The sequence below is a fragment of the Mytilus trossulus genome, chromosome 1, assembly GCF_036588685.1.
Source record: "Mytilus trossulus isolate FHL-02 chromosome 1, PNRI_Mtr1.1.1.hap1, whole genome shotgun sequence".
Classification (NCBI taxonomy): domain Eukaryota; kingdom Metazoa; phylum Mollusca; class Bivalvia; order Mytilida; family Mytilidae; genus Mytilus; species Mytilus trossulus.
Window position 1 is genome coordinate 55,753,922 of NC_086373.1, and position 24,939 is coordinate 55,778,860.

Here is a 24,939-nt window from a genome sequence, read left to right on the forward strand (position 1 = left end):
CTTCAGTTTTAAAACTTATTATGTGACTATCCATATTGTTTGTTCTTTGATCGTCTGTTATCAGCATTTATATACTGCTTCAAGGAACATTGTTCGTCTTTTCGTCTCTTTTCTTTTGTCTTGACGTTGTCAATACTTTGACTTATGATTTTGCACATCTTTATTTTTATCAATTATTGCATGGTAATATACTCTGTTATTTCAATGTTTTTGTTCTATCTTTATTAGGTCGACCTTTTTAATTTGTTATGTTTCCGGTGTTTTTCTGCCATATTTGCATGTGCGTTTGTTTAGCTATAAGTAATATTTATCCTTTCAGCATGTTTGTGAATGTGTATAATGTTGATAAGTTGGGTTAATTAACATTGATTTGATCTATGTTACTGTTCTTTTACAATATTTCGACTCCGAATCAAAGTTTTTCGACAGGGTACCTTCTACTGTAAGCATATGACATTCTGGTACTTGTACTCAAGTCAAGTAAAATCTACTGAAGTTAAATATAGCTTTCAATCGGTGCAATGCGGATGATATATTAGCTTTCCGATGATTTAGTCGTGCATAGAAAAAATAGAAAACTTTTTCCACAAACTGACCAATTGTAAGTTTAATTTCACTTCCTTTACTTGCTCTGACTTATACGGTAAAATGAAAAATCGGTAATATTGTCTATTATCATGTTCATGTCAGTTACCTATATTGTTTCAATGGTATCCTGTAGAATCGATTCACAACTGGAAAATATACTACAATATAAACGTACCTATTTGTATAACAGGACCAAATACGGTTCTATCGTCTTCTATGGTTGTACAGTTCCATCGACGATTTTTAAATTGTGTTTGGCATTCTGTTATACCTAACCGTGCCCCTCTACCAACACTGGGCATATGATCATGATGATTTTGACAAGCACGGATTTGTCCGGGAGATAACTCTCTAAGTTCTGTACAAAATGGTTGTACTCCAACCATTAGCATTCGTGGATTTGTGCCAAGACTCCTGCAATAACAATATAAGTTTGATATATTTGGAAAACAACAGCTCCATGAAAGATTAGGGAACTTGTTTACTATACTCCTGACCTTTGATAATAGGCTGTAGCCATATTGAATAAGGGCCAGATTTTGGATAGAGATGTAAATAGTAAGTGCAGGAAAAAATATGCATGTTTCCAAGCAACTCTACTGTTTCAATAATGTTTACTCGTGTTTTTCAAAGCATTTTCGACTCCATTATAAACAATCTGCCCGTATTCAATATACAGTAGATGCAATAATCGAGAAAGTATCTATTGTTGAAATTTAAGTTTATGGATATCGTTTAACAATTTTAAATATTGCTCCCGAAATATAGACTTAAATCGACACTTTTTCTTTAAGTTCAAATGTCCTATCAGGCTACATTTCTCCAAAGTGATACGAGTAACGTACACGGATCATCAATGTCATGTCATTCAACACTTCAACTTCTGCATCTTTATAAGAAAATAAAGCAAACGGTGTGGTACATTTATCATTTGTGAATATTTGTTTGTATTTCTATTTGTGGAAAGATACTTTTTGTTTGTCGACGAATTAACCTTTTTATTTTCCCGCCCTAAAGATAATCACTACATCCTTACCCAAACTTGAGAAAATCGGATGCATGAAAAGAGTTATAGTTGTACAGAAACTAAGATATGCGATGTATATTTCACTTGAAGGCTTTCTGATCTTTCCGCTAATGTTACTTCAATCCCGATTTCCTGATAGATTGAAACTTAAGTTTTGTTTTAAGTTAAGTGCTACTTATAAAAATTAACTAAATTCATAGCGTTATCTTCAATTTATTGACTTGTTGTCTTTTCATGGGTTTTGAAAGCTTATATGATCTTGTCTAATACAACAACCCATGAAGACTGTACTGAATTAACTTTCTTTAAACTGATTTCGAGCATAAACGTTTTATTGTCTGATTTATTAACAGTTCCGTTGTGTTTTCAATTTAGACATCAACCTGTATCAAATTTAAAAACACGCCTACACTATGGTTATTTCAAATACACATTTGACGTAAGTAAAATATCATTATGCAATATTGATGTATGTAAGGAACATGACTTTCAATGAATGTTTAATTTTGAAACAAAACGGGACATATATAAATTAAATACAAAGGGGCAATGACAAACCATCTCGTTAACACATGACCATTCAAATTAACTTTTCCGATAAATAGTTTTGGAAAAAGAAGTATTAAATTCTCTAAGTAAAAAAACACACAAATTCCGAACTCAAGGGAAATCAAAAACGGAAAGTCCTAAATCATGCAAATGGCAACATCAAAAGCTCCAAACACTTCAAACGAACGGAAAACAACTGTCACACTACCGACCCGGCACTACGTATGCAGAAATGGTGGAACAAACCTAGCCCTACAACTAGCCAAACCTCTCAACCGCACGATAGTCGCATTGAATACTGTATTCCTTTGTGCATATATACCCTTGCTTATCTAAAAGCATGTGCTACTGTAGTTTGAACAGGAAATGTGCCTTATAAAATAACCAAACCCGACTGTGCTAGTAGTCTGTTGTTATTTATGTATAATTGTCATTTTGTTTATTTTCTTTGGTTACATCTACTGACATCAGACTCGGATTTCTCTTGAATTGAATTTTAAATGTACGTATTGTTATGCGTTTACTTTTCTACATTGGCTAGAGGTATAGGGGGAGGGTTGAGATCTTATAAACATGTTTAACCCCGCCGCATGTTTGCGCCTGTCCCAAGTCAGGAGCCTCTGGTCTTTGTTAGTCTTGTAATATTTTAATTTTAGTTTCTTGTGTACAATATGGAAATTAGTATGGCGTTCATTATCACTGAACTAGTATATATTTGTATAGGGGCCAGCTGAAGGACACCTCCGGGTGCGGGAATTTCTCGTTACATTGAAGACCTGTTGGTGACCTTCCGCTGTTGTTTTTTCTATGGTCGGGTTGTTGTCTCTTTGATACATTCCCCATTTCCATTTTCAATTTTATCTTGTCAATATTCTATCTATTTTGAACGTTTATATATACAAATAATTTTTTTAATAGCTCCAATACTTAACAAAAGCACACAAAAAAAAGGGGGAGAAATATTGGATTTATTAAAACTAAAAAAAAATAACCAATTCTATAAACATAGGTTTGTTTCTCTTTTAAATGCTATATTATGGAACTTATATAATTACCTGCAAATAACAGAAAAGGAAATGGTTTTCAATCAAGGAAGGAGGATATAGGCATGCAAACCCCCAAAAAAGTAAAATTTTCACAACATTCACGTAGATCTCAATTCACTGGTAATAAATCACAAAAATATTTTATTAACATATTAGGAACACCATGTAAAATGTTGTGATTATTCTAACAGAAGTAAACAACATATCGGTTTGCCTTTTGTATTTGACATCTTTATTTAGATCGTTGAATATTAAAATATTCCCAAGCTATAGCTTATAAGCACTTATTTTGGACTCGGGTGAAACATACCAATCTTCTTTTTTTGTACTGGTCAAACAGATAAGAAAAGACACTTAAGCTTACATGATCGTCGGCTTTTAAACTTACAATTATCAGTCAACAAAAGTATATAATAAACCTATTAGTATTTGTAAGCATATGATTTATGATAAAAGCAACAGGCTATTTTAAAAGTGAATAACCTGTAGGACTTATTCTTTATCATTCGGAAGGATTACATCTGTTGACTTTTTCGTACTAAAATTATTGTTAGAACATACATATTTCTCATTCGAAATATTTTTGTAGTGGGGATATACATGTAGAGTCTAAACTCAAGGTACCTGCTTATTAATGCATTGTATGTTGACCTCTTGATTTTGTGTGGTGTGCTTTCTTGTGGGGGGGGGGGGGGGGGGGGGGGGGGGGTAGGACAACTATATTATTAGTATTTTATTAATTAATTATGTAATAGACATATAAAGCTTCATATATCTTTTTTAAGTAAGGGATATTTACTTCCAATAGTGTTATATGTATTATTGGGGGAAAATGGTTGTCAATCACGGAGTTCAATAAAAAGTTCTTAAGATTTTATTTTGAGAACCCACCAATTTATAAATGGCCCATTTACTACCAATAAAAATTACGCATCAAAAACATGATGCTTCTGTACTTAGCTTATATGTTTCTAATCTGTATATGTTTGGTAGAACGAAAAACGTGCATTTCATTTTGGAAAGGTTGTCAACAAACCACATTTGGCCATTGTGCACTAGATATACCATACTTATACATGTATATCATGCATCTATTAATACAGTAAAGGAATGTCTATTGATTGATTCCTTTCAACAAAATAAGAAATATGTCTTTTTCATGCCAATTAATTCAAATTAGACAGTGTCGTTCTATATCTAGTATTTAGCTGACATGGCCAATTGTTGCCCTTATTTTATAACTAAAAATATTACGATCTAATTGAAATACAAAAAGATGTATTTCAATTTTATTGTTTCGTCTTTTGCTCTTTTTGTTTTAGTTTTGTGTTTTCATTCAATTATTACTTGTAAGTTATGAACATTTCGTTGTTAATGTAGTATCTTTGAGTTCTTTCAGTGTGTTTGCACTTTCAAATTAGCCTACTGATGTACAAGAAATGATTTGACTTAACACCAGAATGACTGCAGTGGAAAACCTATAAGACTGAATGAGACTGGAAAAAACGCAGTCATGCAAGCACAGAAAAATCCGGAAAAATCGTTGCGGTCTTATTTCCCATGAGATTGTATCTCTTTGATTACATATTCGGCCTGTCGGTTCTAATTCGGATAAACAGATATCCAATAACACAAAGGAGAAACATTAATTTACACGAGAATTCATTACTGAAATAACCACCACTTATACGATGTACTCTAATATAAAGAATTTAATACAAATATAAAAACTGTCATATTTATTCATGAATAAATTATCTTAAACGGAGAATACGTTATTCAAAACAAGGAAAATTATTGGTTATATGCCCAATTTGTTTCCTTCCCATGCCCATGCCAATCGTTGGGGTAACACTTTGAACATATTGAAGGGTATGATTTATATATTAATTCTCTCATCACTAAGTAACTAAATGTATGTCGGCAATGAAACCACTTTTGTAATAGAGCATGATATATAAATACAGCTCTTTGAGAATAGCATGTGATTGATGAGAACATTTGTGTTGTTTGCAGATTTTATATATTACGCTGTAGATCTTATTATTTAAAGAAAATGTGAAGTGTTAGAAAATTTAAATGTGTACAGTGTAAACATATCCTTTGCTATTATTACCCTATATTGTCCTTTTGTGGACATTTGTTACTTTGAAGAAGTTGGGTAAATTTGATCTTAAATAAAATCAAATTTGCAACTTCATGGTAAATTATTGATTTTATTTGATTAAGAAATCAAAGATGTCAATAACCGAAAAAGAATTAAAAAGAACGAATCAATTTTGTGTAAATTAAATTAATATCTGCATACATGATGTCTAACGGTTGTCGCTGGTAATTAAATTAGTATATTATTTAGAAGTTATTTTTCGTTTTGGATTAGGTGAAAATAGGCAAGAAAAGGGCGTTAAGCAAACCACTGTTAGTCAGTCAAATTCCGGAACTAGTGAAATAAGGTAATGTGCTATGATTGCCAATGAGACAACTCTTCACCAAAAACCAAATGACAGAGAAGTTAGCCACTATGTATGTGCGTATCCTTCATGGTGGTGTGTTTTTGTTAGCAATACGAAATTACGAAAACAATGTCTATAGGTAATATTTATCTACATGTTTGTGGTCATGAAACAAGCTTATTGGTATATAATTTCATTATTATTATTGATTGTTATAGAAACATTTTTCTGAAAATGTATCGTGCGTGTTTCCAGACTACAATTAGAGTCGAAAAATAAAGATTCGTTCTCAAATAAACGGGATTAACTTTGATATTATTATTTAAACTAAATGATTATTGCATTGAAGGGTATATTAAAGGACATGTCAAAAATCAAATACAAATATTTTCCTATCTGCAGGTCTATCCAATAAAAATTCTACATGACATGTCAAATTTAAAGTGCTAAGAAAACATAATTGTTTTCAACTTTGGTATGTTAAAATAATCTGTTTTCTTTCTTCAGGTGTACTAAGTCCTTTATGCAATGACCCAGATTTTCAACATAAAATGCAAGAAAAGTCACCCTTTGTTAAGATTAAAATTCAATCCCTTAATAATGGCCGTATTACTTGTTTATTGTATGCAATTTTCTGAAGGTGTATTGGATTTAAATTTCTGCTGACAGGTTATAATATTTCATATATTTGTCATATTTTTAAGTGAAAATACAAAATTTAAACAAATTCGGTTTATAAGATTTAAATGTGAAACTACATAACTATTTAGATTCGTGTTGTTTGCTTGAAATCAAAATTTTATGATACAAAATGTATCAACATTTATCTATATTTTTATTGAATTGGCGAGAAGTTTTTTCATTACATTTGATGTGCAAGAGTTATATAATTCCTCAATTTTTGAAGGAGATAAATGATCAGCATTTCGAATAGGTTTACTTCTTATAAATAACTTTTTAATTTTATAATTAGAGACAAATGATCCATGTCAACCTCTTATCTTTCAGGGGGAAAAAAAACAAAATTAAATGGAAATATAAAGTGTTTATTTTACCGAATGCTGACTTTTAACTAAGGAGAAGTCATTGTGGTTTAGTATGATGTGAAATTTTAAAGAAATTAAAAAATCAAATAAGTAATTAAAAAATCTGTATATAATAATAAAAGTACGTACCACCATACGTTTGCGTTAACAACAACAAATATTGCTTGTACTATTCCTAACAGATATAACACAGTCCCATTCCATTGTGTTTCTGTCATCTTGGCATATTTCTTCCGGTTTCTAGGTAACACTAAAAAAAATCACAACTGTTTAAGTCATATTTCATTGATATATTCACATTTATAAAAATTAAATCACTTTTTATTGAGTTTCCACTGCAGAAGAATATGTTGATCCATATCATATATTACGCCACGTGGAGAATAATCTATCGTTAAATAAAGATGTTTTTATTCCAAGTAGTGTATATTTCTACATCCATTCATTATTTGGCTGTTAAGTAAAAGTTCGAAATGCAATGATTGACGGAAGCAATCATCACATGTGGAAAAAAACAAAAAGCACTAAAACAGACATACTAACCAATCACGTAATATGATTGGTTGATTGTATTTTGATTCACAAACGATGCGAACAATTTGTGACCAGTATTGCTCACTAGACTAAACGTCAATGTCGGTTGTATAAAAGAAGGTAAAAAAGCTAATGCGATGATAAATAGTGAAAATCTTGTGAAGTAGGTCCAAACAAAATTATTGTTTATCCATGTTATCAGTTAAATCCCACACGAGCCATAACTACTTTCAACGATTTTAAGTTTTATTTGTTTTGGGTGACAGCTTTCAACCAGTGACGTTACCCCGGATAGACAGCGATGTAAAAATAACGTCTTTACCACCAGGCTGGTCGTTAGCTTCACTTGTAATCCTTCTTTTCATATCAACATCGGCATACCTGTATTATGGCAGTGATCTGAATGTAAGAGATGAAAGAAGTGATTTCACACTAGTGCACATCGCTGACTCTATATTAAACATACCAAAGGTTTCAGATATTCGTGTTCTCATAAATCTTATAGTGTTCATCTTTTGGACATAAAATTCAAACTTAATAGAAATTTATAACATTGTCCAATCCTAACTATTTTACATAAGTTATTCAAAAAGTAAAAATGGGATTTGTGATAGCGCATTAAAACTCCAGTTTATGGGGAACATGTTTGGAAAGGAAAGATCATAAGTATCTGGGAATTTAAAAAAAATAATATATCATGGTCACTATAACTATGAAAAAAACATCAATTTTACTTATAGTAAATTAAGTTACCTGATCCTAAATAAGACGCATGCATATTTGTACATTGACATTTTTTTTAAAGAGATTTCCTTGAATATATTACATTAAAGGGTCATTTTCAATAGTCTTTAATTGAATGTTTTCACTAATTTACAGAATCACAGCCAATTTGTGCATTTGAAACTTGTATCAATTCATATTCACGGTCCTCTCTTTTTCTGATTTGTAACCAAATTATAAATACCCGAAGATAGCACATGAATTTTTGACAGAATTCAACATATTTTATAACTTCAAAATTGCCGAATAAGAACATTCTCAAAAATCAGAAAACTATATATTGTTAATATACACCAGAAGGAAATTATTGTTTTTCAGATATACTATAAATCTTTGTGGGCATATTTATCCATCGATATAAGATTTCACAAAATCAAGTAAAAAAAAATTCAAAAGTGTGTCAAAATAGTCTTCAAATACAAAGTTTCCCGCGGCTTGATAAACTTTAAGTTTTTCTGTTGAATGTAATATTATTATTATGATTTTTTGGAGTTGTAACACCGTATCAATAATGCCCGATATTGTGCTACATATTTTAATAGGTGTCACTTATGTTCCACTGTGAACCCGTCAGTGAAACAAAGTCAGGACAACTCGGCCATACCTCTTATAAGACGAGTACTTCAAGCATTGTTTTTGTATTGATACATGTACAAGAAGTTACTGTCAATAGGTTTGACCCTTGTTTCGGACATACAGCAGTTGAGGAACTGGATTGTCCTGATCTTTCAGAGACACAATGATATTAATTACAGCATAGAAAACTGTACTGCCCTAGGTGAAGACATGTTTGCTTTCTCAGTTACAATTAGTAAATGTGGGGCTTTTTGTTTCCCGTCAAGCCTGCTAGGCGCAGAAAACCGGTATAGGACTATTGGTAACGGTCCTTTTGTAACTTGTAATTTGTACACTATGTTGTTATTTTAATACAGTTCCTTTGGTTCTCATATACGTTTTATTTTCATGAAAGTCCACACTGATTTAATAGCGTATAACTAGTTTGATTTGCTATCATGCAGTTTTTTCATTTTTTATTCAAGTCCTTATAATTACCTGCCAATATATTGTTTTTGTTTCTCTTTACACATTTACAAAATATTCACGTGTGCTTTAGTGGTTATTTTTGTTATTGCCAGGTATGGCTTGGTTGGCAAAATTGTTATCGAGATTTAAAAAAAAAATAGAATGATTCTGATATAAAATGTTAAAATGTGTAAATAAATAAAAACCAAATGCTTCAACATAAATCATATACGTTTGATGTCAGATATGACCTTTAATCTTTCTAATTACAAATTTTAACATCATTTCTATCGTGCTTTTATGAACAGATCAATTTTTGAGTGGAGTGTATATTGACTTTTCGAATGAAATGTAAAAATTATCACTTTTATTTTATTCAATCAGAAATAATTCAAACGTTAAAAAATGTCATGAAATAAACTAATTTGGAATCTAAACTTATTGATTACATTGTATAACATATAACTCACCTTAAAACATAGATTTTCCTATCTATGATTTACCAAGTTCACTATTGATCCCTTGACTTTTGTAGTTAAATCCTTTGTTTATAATATGTCCTTATGAACTTATATTTAATATACACAAAATACCGCAAAGAATGATACTGCACAATACATGCAGCCTAAATATTTCTGTAATGTTTGTATACCAAGGCTAGAATATCTTACACGAACTTGTTTCACTAATTATACCAATTTATCAGCAATTAAAATAAAAATTAGCACGAAATCTGATATTCAATTTTCAACTATTCCTTTAATGTAACAATAGTGCACATAAAATTTTCTTAACGTAGAAAATTATTAACTTGACTAAAAGCCATGAATAACACAAATAATGAAATAAACACTTATATACTATACAGCCGACTGCGTGTGGGAAACCAAAACATGTGCTTGTTTTACCTGTCCCCACTATCACCCCGTTTCCGGTCTGGAAGCTTCAGTCATAATTTACTTAAAGACATAATAAAGCGTTCTATCAGATGATTTTTGCAGCACCGTATATTATTATCTAAGTATACCGATCTCTGACACATGTAAAGCGATTAAAACCTTATCTAATTCGTTTAAAAAGGTATCATCACTGTTTCGAGATAAATCACTGTCGAACACATTACTTGTAGAATAATCCAAGTCAAAATATAATGCCGTAGTGACTCTTGGACAAATCGGTCTTAACTTGACACATTCATGAATAAATTTTCAAACCGCAGTGCCAAATATTTATATAAATTCTACTTAATACACCTATTGTTATATTAATAATCTGGTGTTTTTAACACGTTACTGGACAAGTGGATTGTTTAGGTGATCAATTTCAACTGCTTTATCATTCAATCAGTTGTAGAGCATGATTAAGAGCCCTTATCAACGGCTTTTGAGGATAATCCTCCTTCAATGGGAAGAGAAGTAATCTCGAGAAGAAAGCCGATAAACCCTCTCAACAATTACAGTTAGGAAATTTTACGTTCGTTGATTGGCACAATTGAAAAAAATTATGTTAAACGGTAGGGGATGTCAAAAATATTTAAACGACTTTCCGCACTAGTTCTGTCTGTCCAATCTTTTTAACGCTTCTTTAAATACAGCGTTATGATCAAATAATGCTCTCCGTTGTGGAGGCGTTTCTGAAAATATAATAAAACCAAGAATGTTGTCCGTATCCTTTAATTCTAGTAGACCTGTTTCAAAAGTAGTGTGCATTAGTGTCGAGTTCAGAACGAATCTTAAAGGAAAATCAGTAACCCGTCATTATTGTACGACAACTAAAAGTGAATATTGTTTATGCTAGTGTTAAAATGCCATGTCAAGATTTTTTTGGCTGAGGGGTTTAGTTTGTACATCAAAACTTATAATCAAAACTGCGGGATGAATATAATTAGGTAAATAATAGGAGCGTTCGGTGCGTTTTCAGATTTTAAAAGTTTGCGTACGGCTAATGATTCACAAAGAATTTTAGTTATCATGTGAAATTATTTGGTATCGTAATCTGATCTATAAAAAGACAGTTTATTCATTACAACACTTCGTCTCATAAAGACAGTTACTTTATCACAAGCACTGTCCAATCTTGATAGTATGTATGTACTATGTCAACAACGATTAAACCATTCCGGGACTAATACATGAACATAAAACTTGTGTATCCAAATTCACATTGATCCTTAACTCTTTGTAGTTTTAAATCCTTTGTTTATTATGTAGAAGTCATGAACTTTGCTCTAACATTCACAAAAATACAGCTTAAGAAGGGAGAAGTGGGGCAAAGGTCATCAAGGCTTGAAACCAAACACCCAAAATATAAAAGTGTAGCAATTGTTTTGCAATAATTCCTCATAAGTTTACAAATCCCACTCGTAAATATGAAATGGGACTTTAATTTAGTTTGTTTGATGCTAAACCGCATTTTAGGTATACGAATTCAATAAACCGGATACCCTAAGCCCAGAAGCCAGTGCATGTTTCGGTATTGACTTGCATCAAATGTCACATTTTGATAAAAAAAAAATACACATTATATATACTAGTAAATTTAATGAATACATTATATCGAAATAGGTACAAATGTATCGTAAGTTTGTATTTTAAAGAAATAAGAACATGGAAAAGCAATAGGTCGAATGCGCCTCTTCAAATTTAATTTTAGGTTCTCATACTCAAATTATTGCTTTGAAATATTTTAAATTAATTCCAATATCAATTTATATGTTCTTTCATTCCACAGATGTTAAATAAAGGTGTCAAATTTACATTGCGAAACAGACTTTGTAATAAGAAATTTATTTCAGTATTGTTACTCGACTCGAAACTAATGCGCTCATTCAGCTTGTTACAAAATGATAATCCCGGCTACTGCCGCTTGAGTTCATATCAAAACCGTCCCTCCTCGTTCACTTTTATTCATTGTAGAGATTTAAATGCAAAGGAAGAACAAGATAATTAAAATATCACATGTTGGTGGGTATAAAACGTAAATTCTATTCAAATCGGAATTTAAAATTCCCATTCAGTAAGTTGCTTGAGAATATAAGCCATCTATTGAGAATTAAATACACATTTATAACGGACACCTACAGCGAAAATCATTCCCAAACATTTATCGTCACTATACTTGTACGACCTATCACTTTCCCCTTTTGTCGTCACTAAAAAAACAGATGGTGAAAATACTATAAGCCTAAAAATCCGTCGTGTATTTATAAAGTAACTATTAAGTAATATGTACTATGTATTGTTAAAAGACAAATATAATTTTTTTTAAATTATTTTCCTAATCATATACAGTTTAGATGTCGTGCAGATGTAGGTTTATTTAAAGACCACTTAACTGCATCTTTGGTTGTATTGTTAAAAAAATAGATTTCTATTAACAGAATATGATAGTTCTGTTAACCTACAAATTAGCATACTTTAAAAAATGTGTCATTAAAGTTGTTAATGTGTTATCTTCTCGGCTGGCAGAGTTAAACGGAAGTTGTTTAATGTGTTATACTATCGACTGACAGAGTTATACTAAAGTTGTTTATGTGTTATCCTTTCGGCTGGCAGAGTTATACTGAAGTTGTTTATGTGTTATACTCTCGACTGACATAGGTATACTTAAGTTGTTTATGTGTTATACTCTCGACTGACATAGGTATACTTAAGTTGTTTATGTGTTATCCTTTCGGCTGACAGAGTTATACTGAAGTTGTTTATGTGTTATCCTTTCGGCTGGCAGAGGTATACTTAAGTTGTTTATGTGTTATACTCTCGACTGACATAGGTATACTTAAGTTGTTTATGTGTTATCCTTTCGGCTGACAGAGTTATACTGAAGTTGTTTATGTGTTATACTCTCGACTGACATAGGTATACTTAAGTTGTTTATGTGTTATCCTTTCGGCTGGCAGAGTTAAATTGAAGTTGTTTATGTGTTATCCTCTCGACTGACAGAGTTATACTGAATTTGTTTATGAGTTATCCTCTCGGCTGGCAGAGTTAAACTGAAGTTGCTGATGTGTTATTCTGGCTGTAAGAGTTATACTGAAGTTGGTTATGTGTTATCCTCTCGGCTATTAGTGATATACTGCAGTTTTTTGTGTGTTAGCATCTCGGCTATTAGTGATATCCTGATGTTGTTTGATATACTGCAGTTGTTTGTGTCTTATCATCTCGGCTATTAGTGATATCCTGAAGTTGTTTGTTTGTTATCCTCCCGGCTATAATTGATAAACTGAAGTTGTTTGTGTGTTATCCTCTCGGATATTGGTGATATCCAGAAGTTGTTTGTGTGTTATCATCTCGGCTATTAGTGATATCCTGAAGTTGTTTATTTGTTATCCTCCCGGCTAATAGTGATATACTGAAGTTGTTTGTGTATTATCCTCTCGGGTATTAGTAATATTCAGAATTTGTTTGTGTGTTATTCTCCTGGCAATTAGTGATAAACTGAAGTTGTTTGTGTGCTATCATATCGGCTATCAGTGATATACAGAAAATGTTAGTGTGTTATCATCTCGGCTATTAGTTGTATCCTGAAGTTGTTTGTGTGTTATCCTACCGGCTATTAGTGTTATACAGAAGTTGTTTGTGTGTTATCCTTTCGGCTATTAGTGATAAACTGAAGTTGTCACTTGTGTGTTTTAATTTCGGCACTTGGTGATATACTGAAGTTTTTTATGTGTTTTCATTTCGGCTATTGGTGATATACTGAAGTTTGTTGGTGTTATGGGGTAAATTTTTCCGGGTATATGAACTGAAGTTTTGTATGTGTTATCTTATCGGCTGTCAATAATATATAAGAGTTGTTTATGTTTAATTTTCTTAGATAAAGTTATCGTTAAAGAAATGAACAATTGATTTACGGTTGGCACTATGGCGCCTGAAATTTTTACTCTTTTTACATGCAACGTCCTTTCACACGTCTCTAATGAGGAATCTGTTTACTGGTATTGCATAGGAGACCTTCCAGACATGGCCTCACGGTCATACAACTTTCGAGCATGATTTTTGTACTCAGACTAAAAAATCAACCAATCAAATTGCTGGATTTCATGTTTCGAGCATGATTTTTGCGCTCCGAGCACTGAGCAAAGTTTTATGCCTTCAAGGCCAGGTCTTTTTTAAATTATGATACACATCTCACCAGTAGGTACAGCTCTATATACTTGTTGTATTATTTCCAGTGACTTAATCAAACCGGATAGTGGGATGATTAACGAGTACATACTAACATTATTACGTCTCTTATTAGAATATGACATCAAAAACATATTTTGACTGGTTCCTTGAATATACAATTACATTTGTAAGTTGAAAGGTAACCAGCATATTTTTTTAAATTAGGAAATTTTCCTGGAGGCCTTGTTACAAAGTGAACAAGAAAATACAAGCGTAATAAAGACAGAAACAACCTTTCTCTGATCATTCCAAGTGCAATTAAGACTGTGGTTCATTAAGATTGAGAGTAATAAATTCTTTTCCACAATCATTTTATGTCATGAAAGCATGTTTGTTAAAAGATTAGGGTACGAAAAAAGACGTGCATTTGTTACATGTACACGTGCATTTATTGATGCTGACTTATGAAACTTTGTCAAAATGGTTTCATCCTAATTCCAATTAAGCATACTGCATATTTCTTAGACATTTTATAGATTGGTTTAATTGAAAACGAATGTTTCACAGCTTTTAAAATTTAATGCGTTTTTGTGAAAATGCTTTGCTCATGGAATGAAATATATTTATGATTAATTATTTTCAAGTGTACGTGAATTGCTATGAAATAGTGCCAAAAGATCAAACCAGAAAATAACGCTTTAACGAAAGTGTGAGAGAGAGAGAGAGAGAAAACTCAACCAATGAAAACTGGGGTTAACTCAAGTGCACGCTTTACTCATTTCTATGAGTATACAATCTGTATTCGAAATACTTTGTGACTGCAACACGTGCAAGCGAGATTCTTAACGTAATTTCAGCTCTTAAAATGTCTTCTGTGTCTTCTATTCATAGCATTGTCAATACACAAAGCATAATTTGTGTTGAACCCAAACTTACTTTTCAATCTGTTTTGAGTACATTGATTGAGTTTAAAGTTTAACATATACAAGACTTAATATGCACCCTTTTCGGAGAGTGACTAAGCTACGTTTCCTGGAAGTCTTAAAGTCCCTTAATCACCATTTTCAATAACAATATAAAACGATGATTCAGGAAAACAATTTAAAACCTATTAATGAATTAGAGAACGACTCCAACATCAAACTCTTCAATATACTTGATGAAATTAAACCACGCTTATTTTCAAAGCTTGTTAAAAAAGCAATATAAAGGAGTATATACATGTATTAAATCTCGATTGTCAACGAGATTCATCATGTGTCATCTGAATGTGTCATACGTAATAAACCTTGATTCCATCTAGACCTATTCTAAACAATACCGACTTTTATAGATGATGTCATCTATTGTATGTTTCAGTTCCATTGCACATGAGTGACGAATTGGAAGTAATTAATTTGTGAATTAAAAAGACCTTGACATTGTGGTCAATGCTAATTAGACATTTGAACGAATTTATAATCGTGCATACCTTTTCGTCAATTAAATATTACCTTGCTAAGTGCAAATGCATATTTACATTTTGATATCATGAGAACAATACCAATTGTTTTCTTATCAAACGGTTGTGGTTTTATTGATTTGTAGTTTATGAGCCAAACGGAAGAAATAAATACTTTATTAGTTGGTCGAAAGATTTAAACCGCATGCTTTTGGAAACGGTAAAAAGTATATACTAGATAGGAATGGTAATGTAAAAATGCTATGAAACGCATACAGAAAAGTCTGGACAAAACAGAAACATCTACTTGTACAAAACAAATGTACTGTGTGTTGGTTTGTTCTGCATTGACTAGAGGTATTAAAAAGGGTGGTTGAGGTCGCACAAAACTTGTTAAACTCCACCGCATTTTTGCGCCTGTCCCATGTCCGGAGCCTCTGGTCTTTGCTAGTCTTCTATGTTTATTTAGTTTTAGTTCATTTATAAGTTTTTGAGTTAGGAATGACGTCCTTTTTCACGGAACTATTACACAATTTTATTCAGAGGCCAGCTGAGGACCACATCCGGGTGCGGGATTTTCTCTCTGCGTTGAAGACTAATTGGTTGCTTTCGACTGTTGTCTGCTTTTTGGTCGGGTTGTTGTCTCTTTGACATATTCCTTTTTTCCATTCCCAATTTAATTAACGATATCAAATAGAAACATTTGACTAAAGAATATTCCAATTGACGGGAATAGGTATGCCGTTTAAATAGAGAATACACCTTTAACCAACGGATTTTTTATTTATATTTCAAATTACATGTTATAATGCAAAAAGAAAGTTCGTCCAGTGTCCACAATTGTAGCCCACAATGTGGAATGAAATCGAAGATGCAGAGAGAGTCATTCAGAAGAATGCTTGAGGTATTATGACTATGATTTTCGATCGCGATGAAAAACAAATAAAATGATTACAGCTAATGTATGATTGCAGTTATCTGCTTTGTATTATTTAAATATCGGTAAACTACTGTTGTGTTAAGTATATTCGATCAGAGTTACTAAGAATTTCTTAATATATTTATTCGAATTATGATTATAGTACTTGTATATTTACTCAAGTCAAATTAGCTCCAAAAACTTGCATTTCCAAGTGCGTCTTTCTTTTATTTTCGTCTCTGAACCGAATTTCTTGTTTTTCGATGATCTTCAATTACGTTTTAATTTGGCTTCCAACTGTTATGATTTGAGTGCAACTTGTGAGACTTATGCAGACAAAACCCTTGTCTGGTGAACGAAATTATAAGCCTGGTATTTTTGATGAGAACGATTCTTAACAAGTGTCCTAATTAAGTTTTTCACCGTAATTCTGTATCGACACAATCTTGAAATTTATGACCATTTTATGTTTCTGTTGTTTCAATTTTGAAAATATATCTTTTGTTTTAGTAAATTTTATCACAATAACGATTTAACGAAAGCTTGAGTTTCTGGATAATTTCACGCTTCATTTAGACGATGTAGGTGGCTTTTCATCAAAGTTTGTATTTATCAAGCGCCACTGGAGTACTGAAATGCTAAACACTATTCAAAATCTCAAAGACAAAAAAATATATACTTGATGATAACAACCATCTCTTTCCTTATAATTCTACTGCAAAAACATCGAAAATTAAAAAGTCTTATATATACACGGTCGTATAACTTATTGGTGTAACGCTTTCTCACGCTGACTCCAATCATCTACCCGAAGCGAACTAGCACTCCTAAAATTACAAGCTTAGTTAATGTACTCATCTGAGGTCAAGTTCTTATAGGGACTCCTGATAAAAAAAAATGAATCATATCTATTTACAATAATTATTTCTAGAAACTTCTATCCCTATAACCGATGTCATTGTGGTCCTTTATTGAAACGATAATTTAACAAGATAAAGTGGCACCAGAGATTAACAACTACCATCCTAAAGATTTGATTCCCTTGTTCGTTTAAATTTCTCTATATCTGATTTCAAATTATTATGCTTTAGGATTACATATACTGTATTATGGAGCTCAGAGATGTTCAACTCATATGCAAACGAAGTCGCAATATAAATACTGATAAAATGAAAAAAGTAGATACGAATAATTCAAACCAAAAAAAAGTCTCGTTTGTCTGAATGGATATATGTTTTTTTTATAAATGTTCGTAAATCTTTTCAAATATATGAGATAACATAAACGAACACTAAGCAATTTCTGTTGTTGTGGTATTAATTGATAATATTATCTCGAAGTTACTAAATGACTTTTTACTCTTGTTTTTTCATTGTTCCTTTGAAATCCATCGTCGGGGCAAAGCTTTAAAAATTTAAAGCAATTGCAAATTATTTGTAATGACGGCCTACTTTTTAAGATAGCATGTAATTTTACTACTGGGAAGCTTATAATAAAGATATAAGCAGAAAAGACTTTTGCTTAGGACAGATTTTTAGCCATATTAGTCTTTTCAAGTGTGTTTTATTTGTCATAATTTAAAGATATTTATGCCACTTCATTTCACAACAGCTACGCAATATCAGTCTGTTTAGCATATAAAATGTATAACCACAGTTTCTAATTCTTTCGTTTATTCAAAGATTGTTCAAATTTTAAACAAGTATCATCATAAATCTTTTAAACATTTGGAATTGTTGCGTCAGTATAACAGTAATGCTAATGGCAATCAAGAAGTAATACATGCTACAAAAATTGTCTTGAAGAGAAAGAAAAACCAACATCAGGATAATTTATTGTTATATTATTGACATTATTACAAACGAAACAGAATGAACAATCTACTCCAAGATAAAAACGATATCTTTGCCATTAATGTCCCACTCTACATCAAAACAAAAGGAAAAACTTGTATCGGTTTAATTTATGAGGTGAAAAGTATTTGTATTTTGACTTTATCAAAGTGAATGCTTCTGTTTGTTGCCTTGAGAGGATTGGAATGGCCAAATATAGACAACCTTTTAGACTTTAGTAAAGACGTAATGCCTGTTATGTAAGGTTGATATCAAAGCAGCTAAGCACCCACTGCTGGATTCCAAGAGTAAATAAAACAGTTGCCTTCAAAAATGAAATTTCTTTCATGCATTTTATTACGTATAACGTCCTATCCTTGTCTTCAATAAATCAAGTGATGATCAGATCCAGTAAACGATACCAGGTTAGATCTATACTTGAGGGCCTACTCATCCAGAAGTAGCACTCAACGACAACTAATATTTCTCAATGGTGTTTTTTAAGGCTGAACGGAAGTGCTCATCGTTAATTTATATTCTTCAATGGTGGTTTTGATTAAAAGCTTCAGTTAGTGTTTTTATTGTTGTTAAATGGTTGTAACTAATAGCACTCCCGTCCATTACATTATGCTAAACAAGAGAGAGATCATGTATATGTTTTATTTTTACATCTAAACAGAATCATTGAAGCGCTTTGAATACTAAAAAAAGCTGGTGCTCAATTAATGGTACAAATAAAAATGTTTTCACATGAAGTCATATTCACTCGGTTTTATTTACAGCTTCTTAAGTTACTCTATAAAATGATGAAAATAAAACTGAAAAGGTGATAAACTTGTGTATGATTATCCGATAGCTAGTTATAACCCGAAGCGCTATATGGTTTGACAATTTTAGAGAATACATCGTTCTACTATTTGGAAATAGTCAATTAAACATTAATATAATAAAAGTTTTAAAACGTTAAAGTTTCAGTACAAGGCCTAGATGCGGGAGGGACATTGAGCAAGTGATAGTACAAAGCCATTAATGTACTTGATATATGGCATGCGATAACTTTAATGTAAAGAGGAAACTTTAAGTTTGCTTATTAATTTTTCTTTTTTCATAATTAATATCATGTTCTATTCCAAATCATTTTCAGATGGATACATATCCCCCACAGAAAACAACTTTTCAATTATTAGGTGTTTCCTGTTTAATAACTAAATATTACAGAGAAAATTAGTCGAAAGTTACGTTGTTCTTTTTGATCCATTAAAACCTATAATAGTCTCACTCTATCCATCAAGTTACAGTTCTGTTTTATATAAAGTAAAGGATTAAGTTGTTTTTTCCTCTTTTATGTGATTTGTTTGGTAAGGGATTAAGTCCAGTTGGTGCGTTTAGAAAAGTATACACACATGTATAAGAACTTTATTCTAATCAGATTTGAATTGCCCAATTTAAAAATTGTTGTTTTAATCTGTCTTTTTGTTCTGTTTATAAATTGCATTTAGATTTGACAAACGTAAATTATAAATGTACATGCATAGTATCTGGATGATAATCTTACTAGATGATCTTTTATCAAAGATGATGATGATGGTGACTTTCTGTTTAAAGTCCTGCGGCATATTAAAAGCATATTCAGGGCGAGAACATGTTAATATTATGTGAATATTAACCGTATTGCACTAGACTAGACCGACACTCTGAGCCGGATTTTTGTAAACGTGCTAATTCACAAGCAGGAAGATACTCTTACAATGTTCCAAAGGCTTTTAAACGTATCAACTAGGAATCATTATTAAATTGTTCCTTACACGAGGTGATGGAATAAACGTCCCCATATCGAATGTAGACGTGGAAGCGTATTTGTATAGCCTGTGTTTATTAGTTGACTCCTGTTTAGCAAGTTTACTGTCGTTATGAAAGAAGTCCAGGAATGGCCCTATGTATATTCATATTGACCCCTTGGGATGTGGATGTAATTAGGGATATTATTGAAAATGATACTATGGGGTTATTGCATGAATATTGGGGAATATTGTCCCGAGTAGAATCTTATATTGCACGAGCTTGCGAGTGCAATGTATGTTCTACGAGGGACAATATTCCCCAATATTCATGCAATAACCCTTTTATTGTATAGCAATATAATATTTGAAAGTAAAAATTGGTTTAAACTAAGATTTAAACGTTGATGACGTCATGATTTTTGAAGATTTATTGCACTAGTGCATTATTAGAATTTATTGCACGCTAACTTTTGGTTACGTTCTGTGGGAAATATTATATTGCTATACAATAATATATATTTTTTGTTTTTTTTCTAATCTGACGTAAAAATAACTCCATGTTTGAAGGAATAAGAGAACTTTCTTACATCATTAACATTTTTACTTTGTTTTCTTCTTCGCGTAGATTTTTTACATCTTCTTACAGATAACGTCGGCCGATTTATATAAAACGGTCTGTAACACACTGTGTATCCTGGTCCAAACTTTCCAGATTTCGGTTCGGGATACCAAGTGTATAGTTTTGGCATCAAATAAAATATATTAACTGTAAAAATTGATATTCTTCGGTCGTTATGAAGTTATCACATCATAATCAGGTTTTAAATTCCATTTTAAAATATTATATAATGTTATTCTAATTTTACCATACCTTGGCATTAATGGGAAGAGATTTAGCCGATATTTGCTAATTTGATAAAATATGGCTGTCTTAATCATAAAAAATTTGAACGAGCTTATTATGCTTTCAAAATCATAAGATAGATTGGCTATTAGTCAGTATCCCTGAATATTTTAGCTATTTATATATCAATTATGTTGTATAAAACGTTATAAACCACATTGTATATGCTAATTTTTTGTCATGACTAGCATAAGTATTAATATTTTACTCTAATAAAATGCCGATGTGTAATTCATTCATGTTTCAATTTTTCAACATAAATCTCACAAACTAACAGGTGTTAAATTTTCTACACATAAATTTCCGAGTTCAATTTTGAAATTAAAATAGCCTAGTTCTCTTGCTTTTGTAGGTATTGTAGTTGAAATGGTTGGATATGCAACTGTGGACATATCATATACTATTCTTGTTGATATTAAAAGAGATGTGTTGTGATTGGCAATGAGACAACAAATCCAACAAGGACCAAAAGGTAAGGATGTAAACAACGTAAGCCTTCAACAATGATCAGAACCAATACCGTATAGTAGGCTATACAATGATATCAAAAGAAAAACAAATCAATAAAGAAAAACAAAAGTCCAATTTAAGCTAATATCATTTTTTCTTAAATGGCAAACAACGACAACTATATGGACGACAGTCTAATAAAATAGTGAATGGAAACTGTGAATTTTCCAAATTAGACAACAATCCGACCAAACAGCCGACACTATATCAAGGCCACAATGAGTTTTCAACGCCGTGTGAAAATCGCACGCACGGAGATGGGCTTCGACTGGTCTTAATCTTACACATATGCACAACTTAGAAAGTTTTAGGTAAAAGAGAAGGGATACCTATGTTTAGCAGAAGTACAACACATAAAGCGAGATGCAGAAAAAATCGTTCTTTTCTTCAAGAACCCTGATGCTACATGTAAATACGTCATCGAAGTTCAAATCCTAGACAGTTCTAAACAGTGATTATGCAGTATTGCAGATACTGACATGATTTAAACTACTAGTATTGGTCTTAGTGTAAAATTCACAGCTTAAATATGCAAACAATCAATCAATTGCCAAGAACCAATTCGCACAGACATAAATTGACCTTCGACCCTACGACAGTTTTCCTGTTTTGTTTGTAGCTTTTTCAGGTTAATTGTCCAAAGTTTCAGGTGTTTAACTTCCAATATTGAGTGTACCAGAAAAAGGTTCCTTGTACATGAATAAAGCTAGCCACGTGCACTGAAATCATACGAAACTATACATGTCATTCCTTTTTAAATCATTAATGTTCTATGTGTATGACGTATGACTGGCTAATTTATCAGATGATTGATTTATTTTACATATTTATTGCATCTATTAAATACAAGGACAAACGTGCAAAATATATCTCACTATTTAAAATTAAATAGAGATTTATCAAATTGCATTTAAAAGTCTTGTTTTTCTTTCTATTCTTTTTTTCTTTTTGTTAATCAATTCACAAGAAGTATTTATAGATTCCCTATATTAGTAATGGTATCTTTGTGGATGAATTTGACTTGATAATTAAGTTGTCGCCAAAAAAGTGTGGTTTCCTAATTCGATTAACGTCACAAAGTTTTTCCCGAATTTAGAAGGAAGGACACCAGACTTTTATAAACAATTTTTTTCTGAAGGCGACGTTTGAAGACTACTTCTTAAACCTATGTTTCTAATAATCAAAATGTAGAGAACCAGTATCTCGGTCTATATCTATTATCTTAATAACTTCCAGTGGCAAACATCTCATCATTATAGAGTGTGGCAAATATCTCATCAATATAGAGTGTGGCAATCATTTTAAAAATTGTTAATGATATGACGGTTAGATTCAGGAGTCACTTTCAGACTGTTTATTATCTTAAAAACTTCCAGTGGCAAATATCTCATCCATATTTAGTATGGCTATCAGTTGAAATGTTGTGAATTGTATGAAGGCTAAATTCAGGAGTGACTTCGGACAACTTAATCCATAAATAAGTCCACTGAACATCGTAAAGTGATCAAGTCACGACAGGTGGTGTTAGAAAACCAGTAAAAAAATAACCAGTTAACAAAACATATCAAGTTGGGAACATAAAATCGGTCCAATGATCTTAAATAATTATGCAAATTGTAAAATTGTATAAAAAATTGTTCTTGACTGTTTTCTCATTTTAACATATTTTAACTAAAAAAACCATGCGGAAATTAGGAAAATATGAGAAAATCTGTAGACAATGGAAAATGAATGTATTATAAATTATTGATACGAAATGTGCATTAATTTCCCAAACGGTTTAGCTATCTCATCATTACACTTAACATATAACTAACTGGAATGTCGAAAACGCAGTTTTATTGATTTTTCAAATAATTAAATATGTTGAAACAGTCGGGAATATTTTCGGAAGGTTTCTGTATCTTGGGCGATAAAAATCAACTGTCATTGTTTTATTGACAAAACATGGATTCAATTACTTTGGAATTTTTGTATTTTATACCTGTAACCAGGTAAAATTTATTGTCAACTTTTACCTTGAAGCATACTCTCTTATCGTATATTGCATATACAGGCAACTTTAAATTTAAGGAGAATAAAAATGCAAATGTAAAGTAATTAATATATAAATGTGAAGCTATAAATCTTTGATGGCTTCTTGTTAAAAAGCATAAACAATTTTTAAATACGAATAGGTTTTTTTCATGAGATTGGGTAATATAATATTTCAAACCACAAATATATTCTTAATAAACACGTGAAATATAGTTTCAACTTACCGAAATATATAGTTTAACGTTATATATAAGTCAAATGCAGTTTAATCGGCTGGCATCGAAGTCCATAGAATATGAAAATATAATCCCTGTTTATTGAACATTTCAAAAACTAAAATATATCTTAAGAAATTTTTACTGTTTGATCAAAACTCTTCCATGTGAAACACATCAACACTCAAAACATATTAAATTGACAGGACAACTTTACGACAAAAATGATGTCCAATTGACTAGCAGGTTGATTGACACTTTTCTTTTCGGTTTTTGGTTGGATGAAAAATGACTATAATAACTAGGTGGTATATATCATAGATCTTAATCTTTAATGAACTCTGACCCTTCCCCTTAGCAATTTAACAGTATTTTTGACATGTTGAGTTCATACTTTTTTAAGTTTTTATATTAGCAATTATTTGTTGGTTTTCAAAAGATAATTCTGTAAATATCAACCCCAATTTAGAGAAAAATGGACTCTTTTTGTAACCCGAGACACTAAGAAATAATTGTGGTTGAAAAGATACTACACCTATCATAATCTGGTTTTAGAAACTGTTGTTCTCAAAACACTGTCTTGGGGTCATTTATTTTTCAATGAATACAAATTGACAACTCTTTTTTGGATTAATTATCTGTTCCTATAATTTACAATTTTTATACATTATCTATAAAAATAATTACATGCATACTGAATCAATTAAAATTACAAACTTGAATTAATGAAAATTTGTGCAACAATGCACTTTTATGCACTGCGTCTTCCTGTTGGTCCTATACATCAATGCAAGTAGGTTTTACAAATCAAAGTAGGTATTCTCTTCATTCATAAAACTATACAATAGTGAGACAGTAGTTTAACAATAACATATCCAATGTTACCGTACTCAAAGTTGCAACAGTATTACGTCGCTAATCATATTTCATTATGTATTATACAGAATTTATCAGCTATTTTATAGCCATCAAACATCTTGCTCAATATATGTTTTCAAATAAAAGAAGTACAAATATATCAACAGATTAAAAAGGCAAGGGGCAACATAAACATTTTGTGACAGAATTTACAATTGAAAAATAAAACAACGGGTAAAGTGAGTACTATTTGCTTGGTATTTGTTTGATCCAAATAGCAATAAA

The 24,939-nt window shown here is 31.4% G+C and overlaps 1 protein-coding gene across 4 annotated transcripts in view; it reads right to left on the minus strand.

The window, feature by feature from the left end:
• LOC134727718 (protein Wnt-5a-like) overlaps positions 1-24,939 on the minus strand; it is a 52,575-nt gene that overhangs the window by 22,321 nt on the left and 5,315 nt on the right. Inside the window, exons 1-3 of one of the 4 annotated variants that reach the window (XM_063592105.1) lie at positions 23,806-24,044; positions 6,839-6,959; positions 764-1,002 (exon numbers count right to left, since the gene is read on the minus strand). In XM_063592105.1, the coding sequence (XP_063448175.1) occupies positions 764-1,002; positions 6,839-6,927 (328 nt within the window). In that variant the 5' untranslated portion in view covers positions 6,928-6,959; positions 23,806-24,044. Of the gene's footprint in view, positions 1-763; positions 1,003-6,838; positions 6,960-9,519; positions 9,927-9,957; positions 10,253-23,805; positions 24,045-24,939 lie in introns of those variants that run through there. The other 3 variants (XM_063592124.1, XM_063592112.1, XM_063592118.1) reach the window with 3 other exon arrangements.